General features: G+C 47.7%; 1 protein-coding gene across 3 annotated transcripts in view; it reads left to right on the top strand.

Moving 5' to 3' along the window:
* LOC146201233 (uncharacterized protein C15orf61) overlaps positions 1 to 14,912 on the top strand; it is a 224,895-nt gene that overhangs the window by 119,833 nt on the left and 90,150 nt on the right. For all 3 annotated transcript variants that reach the window (XM_084595700.1, XM_084595701.1, XM_084595699.1), the window contains exons 2-3: positions 3,377 to 3,587; positions 13,819 to 13,930. In XM_084595700.1, the coding sequence (XP_084451826.1) occupies positions 3,381 to 3,587; positions 13,819 to 13,930 (319 nt within the window). In that variant the 5' untranslated portion in view covers positions 3,377 to 3,380. The remainder of the gene's footprint in view (positions 1 to 3,376; positions 3,588 to 13,818; positions 13,931 to 14,912) is intronic.

Below are 14,912 nucleotides of genomic sequence, written 5' to 3'. Positions count from 1 at the left end.
AAGACCCATGCCTTGAGCTTGCCGTCGCGCAGGCGGATGTTCACTTCTAGTGCCCTATTATCAAAACCTCGGCAGTTCCGTTGCACCACCAGAGATGATGTACTATCCATGACGAGGCCGATGCGCTTCAATTATCAGGGTGGTCAGCTGCTTCATGAATGCCAATATTTTATCCATTGTTGGGGTATGCACATTGATTAGGGCATTGGTGCAAACATGTGGCTCATTGGTTCGGGTTGGCTGTGAGCGGCGCTTAGTGAGTTCTTCTAAATGGCGACAAGCCTCTGCGATGGCATTATCAAGAGCGTCATCTGTGTGGTCTGTGGCTTTACTTGTCGTTGTGGCCTTTCTTGGTCGGCAGTCAGCAGCTTTTGCTTTTGCATTTTCTTGAAAAGACACGTTGTGAGTTGTGGAGTCAAGGGTAGGAAGTTCAGGAAAATCATTTTCATCACAAGCGACAGCAACGAAGCGATTGCTTGTAGTGACATCAGTGTTCCCAGACGCCTTGTTCAGTTTCCTTGCCCTCTTCTTTGGACAAGCGGGAGAACGAATATCGTGACCTGGCGATTTGCAAAGGGCACGAAGGCCTGCTGACTCATTCATATCGACCATTGCTCTGGAGTGGGGCAGGTGGTTTGCATATGCGCTTCTTTATGGCAATGATAACAGAAAATACGGTGTGGGCGGAAGGGCTGCGGCCTGAGGATCGCACCATAATAGGTGGGGCGTTCTAGTAGATTTGGAGGACCCTGAAGGGTAAGGATGCCGCTATTTGGGACCCCTACACACAAACTAACATAATCAAACTAGAAAAAGTACAACGTAAATCAGTAAGATTCATTTATAACGCATATAAATGGCGCACATCTCCAACCAAACTCTTACTAGATGCCAACTTCGAAAGCCTGGCCTCAATACGTTACCGGAAAAGAATGAAGCTTTTTTACTTACGTTATCATAACCAATTAGGAATTGATAAAACACTTTACACTGAAACTTCTAACCCAAGCACAAAATGTTCCTATAACCCTAAAAAGGTTAAAGAATGCTCCTGTGAAACCAACATTTTTAAAGATTCCTTCTTTCCTAGAACGACTAGCCAGTGGAATACCCTATCTGCTGATGCACAAGTGTATCTTCATTCTGTCACGCGCTGTCCTGAATATTTGAACACATTTACTGCATTGTACTCAGATCGTGGTGTCGGGTTGGATAGTCTTCGAGCTTTTTTGTTGCAACATGTCTTGATTTACATTCCTTTTTCTATTTTTCAATCTAATCTACAGCTTGCTGGTCTAACGTTGACTTGTATTTATGATGATTAGTTACGGATCCATGTATTCAATTTTTTTTTCTCTTTGATACTATGTATGCCTTGCTCCTGCCTAAAGCCTGGCACTCCGGCTGGATAAATAAAAAATAAAACATCTGCCGCCTTTATGACGATTATTGTGTGCACAAAAGAGCGTATTGTAGCATACAACTTAAATAAATGGCAGTTGCCAACTGTGAGCCATGGCGTGCGGCGTGTGTATTGCTCCGCTCAGCAGCACAGGAAACCATTTTCCGGATATTGGCCCGGACCAAACAAGCCAAAGACATCGAAATCCCGTGCTTATAAATTGGTTTGATGGTAAAAAGAAAATCTTTAACAGCAAGCTACTGTCTATCGCGGACGAACTGTATACGGCCGTTGCTGCAGACTAAAGTTGTGTCTATGGGAGAGCTGCGTACCGAGCGCCGCCCACGCGTTGAACGCGCCACAGTTCTTTCTGTAATGCACGTAAAGTTACCATAATTACCACTTTCGCAAAATGGTAATTGTCGGTGATGACACTGCTTAGTTGACACAGCTAAAACCTACACGAGGAATTCTGACGTCGTCTAAGTACTCAACTGCTAACTTAGCAGGCCATACAAGACAGAGAGAAACGAGAATTTTGACGTCGTTAAGATGGCATCTTGAGGATTTGTACCGCGGATGAACGGACGGAGTTGGAGGACAAAAAATTGTTGAAATATAGCCGTTAAATGCTTTCCTGCATTTTATTTGTAAAACGCTGCAAACTACAAAGCCTCAGCAGGAGTTGAACACAAAAACAGTGATAAATATATACGCCAGAACGCAAGCAGACCACCTCACATGAAGAGTGAATTTTAAACTTGGTCATCAAGACACTGCGTGCTGCTGTCTGGTAAACTATTCCATCAGGGATTATATGTGGAAAGAGTGATTGGTCCTAGAAAGGTACGAAACTAGAGAAAAGGAGCGAGTGTCGCATTTGTGGCGTTCTCGCTAATAGTCTGCACGATTCAGAATTTAGTGCTATTCTGTGGATAAATAATAAATACAGAAGTTTGAGTCCCAGAATGGATGGATAACAACTTTTATTGTCCACCTTAAATAGAGGCTCCTTACTCCCGGCACGTAGGCCTAGGGGTTGAGTCTCAGGAATTTCCTCCTTGGCTGTAAGATTAAGTTCCATTCGTATACTTGGACTATACTTTAAAAATATAAAGCTTTTATTTGGATTTTCTCATCTGTGTTTGGGATAGTCCGGACAATACATGGGCGTATTCTCTCTATGTCTTTTACCCGTGGGCAGTGTATATCGCGCAGAAGCAAGGTTTTCGTACAAAGCACCGGAACACGTTTGTAAATGTGCCTATTAAGTTCCTCGTTAATGACTCATCGATATATTTTTATTTATTCATTGTATTTAATGAATCAAAAACCAGTATTGAAACGGATTTTTTCTTGTAACGCGTCTGTCCCACGTATTGCTTCATGTAAGAGCACTTTTAAGGGCCGTATACTGACTGACCATCAGCTGACCGGATCTCATTGAAAAATCATCCCATGAAAATGCGCAGATTGTCATTAATAACCGTGTCGGCAATGTCGTTGCAATATACTGGAAGAAGCAGCGGCCCAAGTACACTGCCTTGATGGACAGCAGATGTGACAGGTAGAGTTTTTACTGTAATAGTTAATTCCTCAGTGTGAAATAATTTATCGCAGGAACAAAATAAGGCACTCGTGACATGAAGTTTCGTGATTATCAAGTGTAGAATTCTTGTTTGCACCGTTCGTGTCTACTTGACGGCGTGAACGATAAATACAGGCAAGGTAAAACGCCAGCTGGCTGAAAAAGCGACCGGCCGGCCCTATCCAAAGCGGCCAGTTAAGATGCGATGACTGAATGGTTAAATGTTGGAAATATTTTTCTCAAGTGTATGTTATTATCCGGAAGAAATTTTGAAAACAAGTTAGCCACGGTCCATGAACTTACAGGAAGAACGGTATTGGGCTGTAGTTGGAAACAGAATATTCCAGTCGTCAGGAATGGAGGGTCAGTGATGGATGTACACGCAGGGTCATGCGGTGGGGCCCCGTGACGCGGCTGAGCCTCGCGCTGGGCCGGGAGCTGGAGGGCCGGCCCTTGGCCTCCGAGGTGCTCAGCTGCCACCTGCGCCAGCGCCACCTGCCGCCCTGGACCTCGTTTCTTGTGCGCTACGCGGTTGTTCGCAACGACCAGTTCGGCTGGTCGCACTTCAACTGGCCCTTGGACGGCACCAACTACCAGGTATTGGCCTCTATAGAAGGGCCCGCAGAACGCCCGGGTCTCGGCGGCAGCCTTGGGAGACACTTAAGTTTTGGCTTTAAATAAGGCCATGGCGCTGCAGCGGTGATGGTTCCCGTTTGCCAATTCTCGCGGATTCTTCTTAGCGCATACATGTACTTACTTTTCTACTCGTCCGATTAATAATCCTTTAATTTTTGGTTTAATACCTCACACTTGATTTTGATAAATACAGTGGTATCAGTTGCGCCCAAAGCAGGGCCGTATACTGGCTGACCATCAGCTGACCGGATTTCATTGAAAAGTCATCCCATGCGAATGCGCAGATTGTCATTAATAACCGTGTCGGCAATGTCGTTCCAATATACTGGAAGAAGCAGCGGCCAAGTACACTGCCTTGAGGGACAGCAGATGTGACGGAAGCCAAACGAACGTGCCAGCATGACGTGTAGGGGTGCACTACGTGTCTGGCTTATCTTCCATCTGAAAGGAGAGGTCATCGCACGTGGTCGCGTGACGTCAGCAAACCTTACGACCAACCAGTGGTTGGCCATGCCAGCCACCAACGACCCCCTGTCAGAGGCACTCCCGTGATTTTTCGCTCAGAACGCCGGCCTCAGATTTTGTGGAGAACGAGGCTTCTATAATATATATATATATATATATTGTTACGGTGGGGGTGTTTATTTACAGTACTGATGTAGCGGGACAAGATGAAGCCTACTAGCGCCCAGAAACCAACGCTTCTTCCTCCTCTTCTGTTACACCATCACAATCCTTTATCGTCGTCAGTAGCGTGACATTTCCCCCCTACTCAGACGAAGCCCTCTGGGCGTGTTCGTGAGTCGTGCGAGGCTGACACGGCTTCAAGCGGGCAACATGACATAGTTCGGTTTTGGCAGACCGGCGACCGGATGCTGTCAGGCGGGCTATTGCATACGTTAAATCACCGATGCGTTTGACAATCACATATGGGCCGTCATAGTGGGCCAAGAGTTTTTGATGTAGGCCACGGCGCCGAATTGGATGCCACACCCAGACTAAATCACCTACAGAGTATGCGACTCGCCGGTGACTGGCATCGTATCGCACTTTAGAACGTTCTTGTGAAGCACCAGACCATAATCTGGCGATTCTCCGAGCTTCTTCGGCGAGACAGAGGGTCTCAGCCAGGCAAGGGTCTTCATGGCTTGTGAAGGGCAGGATAGTATCCAGGGAGTAGCATGGCGGTCTGGCATAGAGCAGGAAAAATTGACTGTACCCAGTCGTCTCATGCGTGGCGGTATTAAACGCACACGTGATGAAGGGTAGTATGGTGTCCCAGTTCTTATGCCCTGCGTCCACATACATGGCTAGCATGTTGATAAGCGTTCTGTTGACGCGCTCAGTCAAGACATTTGTCTGGGGATGGTATGGCGTCGAGTGTCGAAAAGTTACGGCGCATAAACGCAAGAGCTCTTCAACAACATCAGCGGTGAATTGTCGGCCCCAATCAGAGATGACAATTCGTGGCGGCCCGTGTCGTAAGATGACTGAGTGCAGTAGGAAAGGCGACACTTGATGCGCCGTAGCAGACGGAATAGCGGCGGTTTCACAGTAACATGTGAGGTAGTCCACGCAGATTACAATCCAGCGATTTCCATCCAAGGACTTCGGAAACGGACCAACGAGGTCAATGCCTACTTGATCAAACGGAGCTGTCGGGGTCTTCACAGGATGCAGCAAGCCAGGTGGAGGTGCAGTGGGACGTTTGTGGCGTTGACAGTGCGTGCAACTGGCAACGTATTCTTCAATAGTCGAGCGCATTCTGGGCCAGTAAAATATTTCTTGAGCACGGTGGAGTGTTCGAACTGATCCCAAATGCCCAGAAATTGAATCATCATGCATGACACGCAATACGTCCGTCCAAAGCGTCTCGGGAACTACGAGTAGGTATCGCTGGCCGACAGGCGAATTACTCTTTTTTTCCATAGGAGGCCATCACGCACACAAAAACGGCTTGTAGGTACGCTGGCTTGGGAGGCGGCAAAGAAAGGCTGCAGACTGCTATCCCTTTGCTGTTCTATTTTGAAAACATTCGTGTCGGGAAACGCTGCCTCGAGGGTCGATATGTAATTGTCGAAATCGTCGCTGTCAGATCCGGTCGTGGCCATTGACATCCTAGAAAGACAATCTGCGTCTGCATGACGCCTCCCGCTTTTGTGCACCATGGCAAAATCATATTCCTGTAATCGGAGCGCCCAGCGTGCGAGGCGACCACATGGGTCTCGAAGGTTCCGCAGCCAACAGAGTGAATGATGGTCAGTTACGATAGTAAAGGACCGTCCGTATAGATATGAACAGAAACGCTACACAGCGAAAACGACAGCCGGGCATTGCTGTCCGTTGACTGTGTAGTTTCGCTCCGGTTTGCTCAGGGTACGACTTGCGTACGCGATAACATGCTCTCGTTCATTGTGCCGTTGGACAAGGACTGCACCGAAACCGATTACACTAGCGTCCGTGTGTGCTTCTGTCATTGCAGTAGGATCGAAGTGACGTAGGATGGGTTTCGATATTAAAAGAAACTTCAGCTGACGAAATGACGCGTCGCAGTCTGGTGTCCAGTCAAAAGTAGTTTTTGTCGAGAAGGCACGTCAATTGGTAAGCAATGCCAGCAAAGCGATGTATAAAGCGTCTAAAATACGAACGCAACCCTAGAAAACTGCGCAACTCCTTGACTGTCTGCGGGGGTTTAAAAGACTCAACAGCGGCAGTTTTTTGGGGATCCGGCTTTACACCATCACCATTGACAAGGTGTCCTAGCACCAGCGCTTGGCGCTCTCCAAAGCGGCACATTTTCGAGTTTAGCATTAGGGCGGCGTTGTGCAGACAATTCAAGACACGTACTAGGCGGTCATTGTGTTCTTGGAAGGACTTCCCGAATATGACGACATCGTCCAGATAGCAAAGACAAATGTCCCATTTTAAGCCACGCAAAACTGTGTCCATAAATCGTTCAAATGTGGCAGGCGCATTGCACAGCCCGAATGACATAACATTAAACTCATAAAGGCTGTCTGGCGTTACGAAGGCTGTTTCTTATCCGCAGGATTCATTGGAATTTGCCAGTAGCCAGATCTGAGATCAAGACAAGAAAAATAAGACGCACCAGAGAGGAAGTCGAGGGCGTCGTCTATGCGAGGAAGAGGATAGACATCCTTTTTCGTAACAGAATTTAGACGCCGGTAATCGACGCAGAATCGCCACGAACCGTCTTTCTTGCGTACGAGAATAACAAGGGCTGCCCAAGGGCTAGATGACTCCTGTATCACCTTCTTCCGTAGCATGTCCTCTACTTGCTCATGAATGACTTTGCGCTCAGAAGGGGACACGCGAAATGGCTTTTGACGGATGGGACGAGCCGAACCAGTGTCGATGGTATGATGTGTCCGAGGTGCAGGGAAAGAGGTTGATCCATCTGTTTGAGAAAAGTCAAACATAGGCGAAAAAAGGGTAGAAGAATATCCACAAGAGTACGGCGTTGAGGTGAGCTGAGATCGGCGCCGATCATGCGGAAGATCGAAGTTTCATCAGCAGCCGGAGGTAGGGTGGCACTCGTAGCATCCGTGACCAAAGCAACAACGTGGGGCGCATCGGATCCACAGGAGGCAACCTTCAATCCAGTGGGTAAAACTGCTGGCTCGGACGATAGATTGATTGTCCATAACGAGGCATTACCGTGATGCACGGAGATCATACAATGGAGGAATAATAACATTTTTCTTCAGGCAGGCTCAGTGAATGTGGTGCACCACGGCCTGGAATGAAACCTGCTCAAGAAGTGGAACGGACACGGTGACGAACATGGCAGACAAGGGTGGAACTACTGTGTCTTCGGTAATACTGAAAACTGTTTCTTCATTACGGCCGCTTTCAAAAAGTGTCGGCAGATGCGAGCCGTCAAAATGAACCTCTTGACTTCGGCAGTCCACGGTAGCGCCACAAGACTTCAAAAAGTCCATTCCTAAAATGATGTCATGCGTAGAGTGGGGTAAGACGACGAGTTCGGCTTGAAAAGTTGCACCACCCACAGACGCTTCCGCACTACACACACCCAGAGGCCGCAACACCTCTCCACTGACACCACAAAATGTTGAAGCACGGTCATATTCAAGCATCACTTTGCGTCCCAACAAGCGCCTAAACTGATTACTCATCACAGACACAGTCGCACCCGTATCCACCAAAGCTAATGTACACACACCATCAATGAACACACGAATTTTGTTTTTGAGCATTGCAGTTGGAGGGATGTTGGCACACAGCACATTTCCAGCGGCCTCACCCCCATTGGTCGCGCTGGTTAGTTTTCCTGATGGGGCGACATGGAGCGCCGCCGCGGTGATGGAGAACGACGTGGAGGAGTAACACTTAGATCAGATGCTGGGGAATGGTCGCGGAGATTCTCGTTCTGGATGTTGCGGTAGTACCCGCGGGGAGTATTGGATTGCTGGAAAACGGGGCTGTATTGTCGATTGTTGGGTACTGCAGGAGGCGCCGGGCGGTTATAGCGTGGCGGGAACCTACTGCGGCAGTACCTGGCGATGTGACCTTCGACGCCGCAGCGGTAGCATATCGGTGAGGAAGGTAGAAAATGCTGTTGTGGATAAGAGCTAGGCACAGCAGGGCGCGTCGTAGGTCTGGCTGAATGCTCATACTGCACAGGAATCTTGGTAGATCGAATAGAAGATCTAGGTGCACTTGAGGTGACGTCGTACCTTGGGGCTTCAAGCATCGACGCAGTCGAGTTGGCAAAATGCATTGGCGAATAGTCAATAGAAGCGGCAATTTCAGGAGCTTGGGAGAAAGGCTGCACTTGAATCGCTTGTGGTGGTGAAGCCGGCCGTCTAGAGACCCTCTGGACAGAAACCTCAGCAGATTCATGCAGGGGAAGCGTGGTGATCCGTAGAAGTTGTTCGCGCACGATTTGCCGGATAGTTGACGGAAGATCTAGTTGGGCATGGTCATCAAGACAGGCCACGGTAGGCACGTTGGCCAGCCGCCCAAATTTCGGCGCAATACGACGTGTTTTAAAAGCTTGAAACGCGCGGATGTGTCTAATGACATTGGAGACAGTGTCAAGGTTGTCTTTGGCAATTAAGAAGTTGTACACGTCCGCCGCGATACCCTTCAAAATGTGACCGACTCTGTCTTCCTCGGGCATGTTGGAATTGACACGTTTGCATAACTTGAGGATCTCTTCTGTGTAAGTTGTACAAGTTTCATCGGGCAATTGAGCTCTTTGAGTAAGGGTCTGCTCAGCCCGTTTTTGTTCGGAATAGAGTCGCCAAAACGCTGCTTTAACTCAGTGGCGAACCGTTCCCAAGTCGTCAAGTTGTCCTCGTTATTCTCAAACCAGCTCATAACCGTGTGAGTGAGAAAGAAAACGACGTTTGTTAGCATAATAAGAGGGTCCCACCGGTTGTACCGACTAACTCGTTGATAATCAAGCAGCCACTTCTCAACGTCCTCACGTTCTTCTCCGGCAAAAGGTCGTGGTTCCCTGTAAGGCTGGGACGGAATAGGGCTGGAGTGGGCAGGCATGCCGTCAGCCTGGCTTGCAGCGTCGCGGCTTGCACGGTTTGAGTCGGTGGGGTCCATGATGGTCGTGAGCGGTGGCAGTTCAGCGATGCGGCGACTACGTCGAAGCTTCAGTTAATCTTGCAGCGCTGTAGGTAGGGATCGTACGGAGCACCTTCCACCAAGTTGTTACGGTGTAATAAGAAGGGGTGTTTATTTGCAGTACGAATGTAGCGGGACAAGATGAAGCCTACTAGCGCCCAGGAACCAACGCTTCTTCCTCCTCTTCTGCCACACCATCACAATCCTTCATCGTCGTCAGTAGCGTGACAATATATATTAACAAAACTCTCTCCGGCCAGCAAGATCGCTCTGGCCTTAACAGTCCTCCTATTGTCTTTTTAACACGATAGCACTAAAAAGTGTAGAAAAGCCGGCGTCGCCGTTGTAAGCGACGAAATCACGGACGTGGCTCTGACAGGTGGCATTTGATCTGAAGGGTGATGCACGGCAGGTTTGGCAGGGCCGTCTCAGTGCTGATGTGTGGATGAGGTGAATTGAACCATATTCCGAGTGATGCTACCAGCGTAGGCAAGTTCACACGGCTAGCTTAATGGGACTCTGTGTGAGGGGGTCTTCCACGTAATGCTTGGATTGTATGCTAGTGAGTATAGGTTGAGTCACAAATTATGGGATTTATTGAGTTGGAAAGGGCATGTACGCGAATGAGCATCCGCAGGGGAGCCGCGGATGGGATTCGTTAACGTTGTCGCCTCATACCTGTAATGGCAGAGCTAATTAGTGTCGCCCTAATTTTTTTGCCATGGGCTCATACCGCACGTTAAAACGGCTATTCTCCGTGCAGTAAAGCTCCTTTCTCGGCGAAACCATTGATCCAGACCTGGGACTCACTTAGGATTCCCCCTTCCTTTAATGTCGCTGGTCGAACCAGCAACGAACCAACTGCCTTTCCACTCCTCAGCTTTGGGTCTTACAGGGCAACGTACACGTCAGGTTGGTCTTGCTGATCGTCGGCTTTGTTTACGCCGCGCCCGAGACGTTTTGTGTGAGCTTCCGGAACCGATCATCGGCACCTTTAACTTCATCAGATGAGCCGGCTATGCTTCGGTGTTCGCCGCTGCTAGCCAGGGGAGCGTGTAACCTAAGGCATGCCGCGTGGCGCCAGACTCTAAACGTCTGTCAACGCGCCGCCATTCATCTCAGGGGCGCAGGCAAGCCTGTCCAAATCTTCTGGTTATGTTGAGACACCTTGCAAGCAAGCGCATTGCATGCTTGGGAAAACAGTGTACGAGCTGACGAAGCAAGCATGTCTTTTGCTTTTCTTGTCATCGAGATATTGTCGTTACGATCTTCATCTAACAAGGTTGTCCGCTTTTAAGCGGTGTTTGTGCACCGAGCTATCTAAACAGAACCAGCCTGCGTTAGAAAAACGCGCTAAGTTTATTATTCGCCACAATAGCAAGTCATGTCTAGTGTGTATTAAAACTGCACGAGAAAAGAAATAATGCACAAAAAAGGATGATGCTAGACTGCATTGAATTTTTTTTCCAAAAGCTCGCCTAACCCTGCACTTGACCTCATTTCTTTTTCTCATCTGCCTGCATCGCCACGCAGAAGTTTTACTTTTTCGATACTGCTCCAGGTGGTGTGCTGACGCACCAGAAATTGAATCAGTCTGGATTTTCAGACATTCCCAAAACACAACACACGTGTTCTAGAACCGGTCGAGCAAAGGGAACATAAGCAAATTTTTGGAGAGGTTAAGCCGTGCATATTTCAGATTCCGCTGAATGTAAATGTTGCGTTCGACTGCATGTTCGCACACCATGTGGAGGAGTGTCGGTGGTGCTGTACAAAAGCTGCATGTTTGGAGGGGTGGAGGAGGAAACTTTTGTGGCGTACTATCCATTCTAGAGGGGAACCTTCAGAATCTTCAGGTCCACTAGAGTAGCTGCAGCTGGTCTTGCAGGTAGGTAATTGTATATAAGGGCTGTAGCCCCGCTGGCCATCTTCTCGGCCCGCTGGATCAGTCGGCGCTGGTCGGTGGGCTCCGTGCTGGCATCTTCCCAAAAGGAGGAAGTGGAGACAGTTATGGAGTGCGCCGCCGGGTTTGGCTGTGCGAGCTCGAACTGTAGCTCGGTGTTATTGACAGCTGGGACATTCTTCTGTGTAGGGAAGAACAACTGTTCGTAGTACAGGTTAGGGGGAGTTTTAATCTTACACCATGTTAAGCTTAGGCCTTGGTGAATGTTGAGCGAGGTGGGGCAGTGCTCTTTGTGTATAGTAATACTGCGTGATGTGGGTAGGTGTAAGAGCACAGAGCCGCGCACGCCCCCCAGTGTGCCTGCCTCCTCCTCCGCTTCACAAAAGAGTACGGCGCGAAGGACGGTGAGAAAATATATACACAAACTGTCTCTTATCGCAAAGGTTTTTATTTTCCTCCTTTTAATGTTAACGTTTTCTTTTCATCTCTGTCAATTCCACCGTTGTTTTTCCATACACCTACACATTGATTTATAGCCTTACCAAATACTTTTTTCGTCTCTCGTCTGTATTGGCGCTCATTTTTACTGAGTCTGATTGTAGGTTTTTCATGTGATGCCTTTTTTGGGAGATGACGTTTGAGTGATCGACCTTTTATCTGACCTTCTGCAATGATATGTCTACTCATAATGCAAAAGAAAGCGACGATAGTTTTTACCATCTTACCTTTTATCACGTCTTGTGTGAAAGGTAGCAGTGGTTGCGCGCCTCAGTTTCCTCGCGTATAGCGCCTATATAGCATGTGCTTTCGTTCACCAATAAAGAAGTCTACACCCATGTTGTCGTTTTTGTTCATTCGTCTAGTGCCCGTTTCATTCGCGCAGTTTACCTTTTACCTGCTGGTCCTGTACCTTGTGCCTTTCGAGCCTCTTTTGTGAGGCATGAACGATCGAGCCCGAACAATAATTCTTTAATATATTCCTCCGCTTCCTTCGACAGCGTCTGGAAAGTTGCTGCTCAGGTGAGCGCATCGGCGAGTTGACGACCCTGCCGGTTTATATAGGAGAGAGGAAAAGGTGTCTGTGCACAACTGCCGATAAATGACTGCTCCCTCTCTCGACAGTGCACGCGGGAGGAACATGCAGTGGTAATCATGGTATCAGCGTAAATACTCTGTGTATGAGAACTGCACGCGCCCCTGTATACGGTCCGAACAGGTAGTCAGAATATTCTAGGTGTCCCCCAGACTGTTGCTCCCAGGGATAGCCGAATCCCCCGGACTATGGCACTGGGGCACTCGAACGTGCTGCGATGTGGACGAAGCAAGCGAAGAGGGCCATAGGCCATTCAAGGGACCCACTAATGCTGTTGCGTCGCACACTTGAGGCGGAGCTCGTGTCCGTGAATTTTTCGCCCTATCTGCTCGAATAATATGGACGTTGGTTTATCCCATTCTTAACACCGCCTGTTAATGGACTTGCACTACGCTGTCGAAAAGACGTTAGAAATTTTTTTTTCTCGGCTGTAGGATTTTTTGAGGACGGCATTGATTGCCAGTACCATGAGAACCATTATTCGGCCTCTTCCTGGCGCGGATCAGGAAGCTTTACTGTGGGGTGTCAGTGCACGTTAAATGATCCTATAGGTGGTGTAAAGTGTATCGCTAGTCACTTCCACTAACCTTGCAGAAGACCTCCTTTATAACTAAAGGCATCTCTAACAAAGGCGAAAGTTTCCAGGAACCCAAGCTACGCTACAAGTCCGAGCTCACATATATCGAGAAAATTGTTTTGCGTAAAAGTAATGCTCTCGCGTGTTTTTCTTCTCACTCGCTGTATTGCTGTGCGAAGCATACTTTTGAAATATAATTTCCGGGACCGTATAGCTTTCTCTTAGATCTGCAGGCGGCAGATCTCCTTGTCACTGCTGCGGAGAAAGCAGCTTTTACTCCAGCCACCCCTTTTCGCTCATTCGTATCAAGTGGCGAAAATAAATATTCTTATTATTATCGATAAAGGCATTCACTGTGATATGTGAGGTATACCCGACGACTGTGGTTCGTGACGGGGGGTAGCCGACATGTGTTTCGGGGCAGTACGACAGTTAATGCAGTTGGAGAGAGGTTGTCGCAATCCTCAGTGCTTATACCCGCTGGAGGAGGAGTACTTGGTGGGCAACAAATGAACGCAGGGTTCCGAAAACGGAGCAAGTAGAGACGGAAAGGAATGCGATTGAGAAAATATTTACTCTCGAGAAAAAGGGCTGCCCCCGCCGAAGCTCTCGTATCGAAGCTGCAGTTCGCGGGGAAATATGTTCCTGCAAAGCGCTTACTCTTCCAGGCTGTGTTTCACTGTCTGTTTAGTGCTGCGTGCAAGGAAGGAAGGCGGGTAAGCGCAGTGGAATCGCCTCTTCTGTGAATGGGCGTTGAACGAATTTTGGGCGTTCAAAAGGGCCCGTGTTTCCCTTGATCGTAGAGAAAAGTTAACTTGAAGCATCATCAGCTGAAGCTTGTGAATGCGTGTGTGCACAGTAATATAGGCACTGATATAAATTTAACGAAACGTCCGGTTCTTTCTTCCTTGCCCTCTCATGTTCCTCGGGTGCTGTGCAGAGGCTTGCAGGTGTTGCTTCACTTGTGCACCCGTGTCGCATAAATTTCTGTGCGCAGGTGTTGCGCACGGGGTGCTACCCGTTCATCAAGTACCACTGCTCCCAGAGGGCGCCGCAGGACCTGAGCACGGAGGATGCCTTCTTTCGGCTGCTCAAAGTGCTCAACTTGGGTGAGTTGAAGCAGGTGACATCCGAGTGATCTGTTTAGAGCGGGTAGCTCTACTTCTCTCGCGCACAGGTTCAAGGTCATCTCCCTACAGAAAAATCCGGTATCAATTTCATATCGGATTCGGTATACTGGTTTATTGTACAGGCTGAACCGACATGAAACCGAACGTAACTGATTCCGGAATTTTTTTTACGGTCGGTGGCCCTCTTTTCTGGAGCAAAAAGCGGCTTGGGGCTGGAATATAAAAAAAAGCGCGACTGTAAATAAAAATAACAAAAATGGAAATAAAACAAAAAAAAAACAAAAGAAAACAAGCTCAGGCCAGGATTCGAACTGCGCTTCTCGCGCACTACAGCCAGTTACTCGAACACACACACGATTTTTTTATTTATTACCAGGCTTTGACAGACATCAAATACATAGCAGAAAAAAAAAAAACATTACGACAGCAACCTATTAGGCTAGTTATATCTCTCCTTATCAAGCGAACTCTTTGCCGTTTTTTTTTAATTTATTACCAGGCTTTGACAGACATCAAATACATAGCAGAAAAAAAAAACATTACGACAGCAACGATTAGGCTAGTTATATTTCTCCTTATCAAGCGAACTCTTTGTTGTTGTTTTTTAATTTATTACCGGCTTTGACAGACATCAAATACATAGCAGAAGAAAAACATTACGACAGCAACGGTTAGGCTATATTTATAATTCTTCTTATCAAGCGAACTCTTTCTCAGTTTTGTATTTATTTACCAGGCTTTGAGAGACATCAAATACATAAAAAAAAAAATCTTACGACAGGAACGGTTAGGTTACTTATATTTCTCCTTATCAAGCGAACTCTTCTTCGGTTTTCTTTATTTATTGCCAGGCTTTGACGGACATCAAATACATAGAAAAAAAACATTACAACAGCAACGATTAGGCTAGTTATATTTCTCCTTATCAAGCGAACTCTTTGTTGTTGTTTTTTAATTTATT

Source organism: Amblyomma maculatum, chromosome 2, assembly GCF_055883805.1.
Source record: "Amblyomma maculatum isolate TAMU_Amacu chromosome 2, ASM5588380v1, whole genome shotgun sequence".
In the NCBI taxonomy this organism is placed as follows: Eukaryota; Metazoa; Arthropoda; class Arachnida; order Ixodida; family Ixodidae; genus Amblyomma; species Amblyomma maculatum.
Note: the sequence above shows the minus strand (reverse complement) of the source record. Positions and strands in the feature narration are given on the sequence as shown.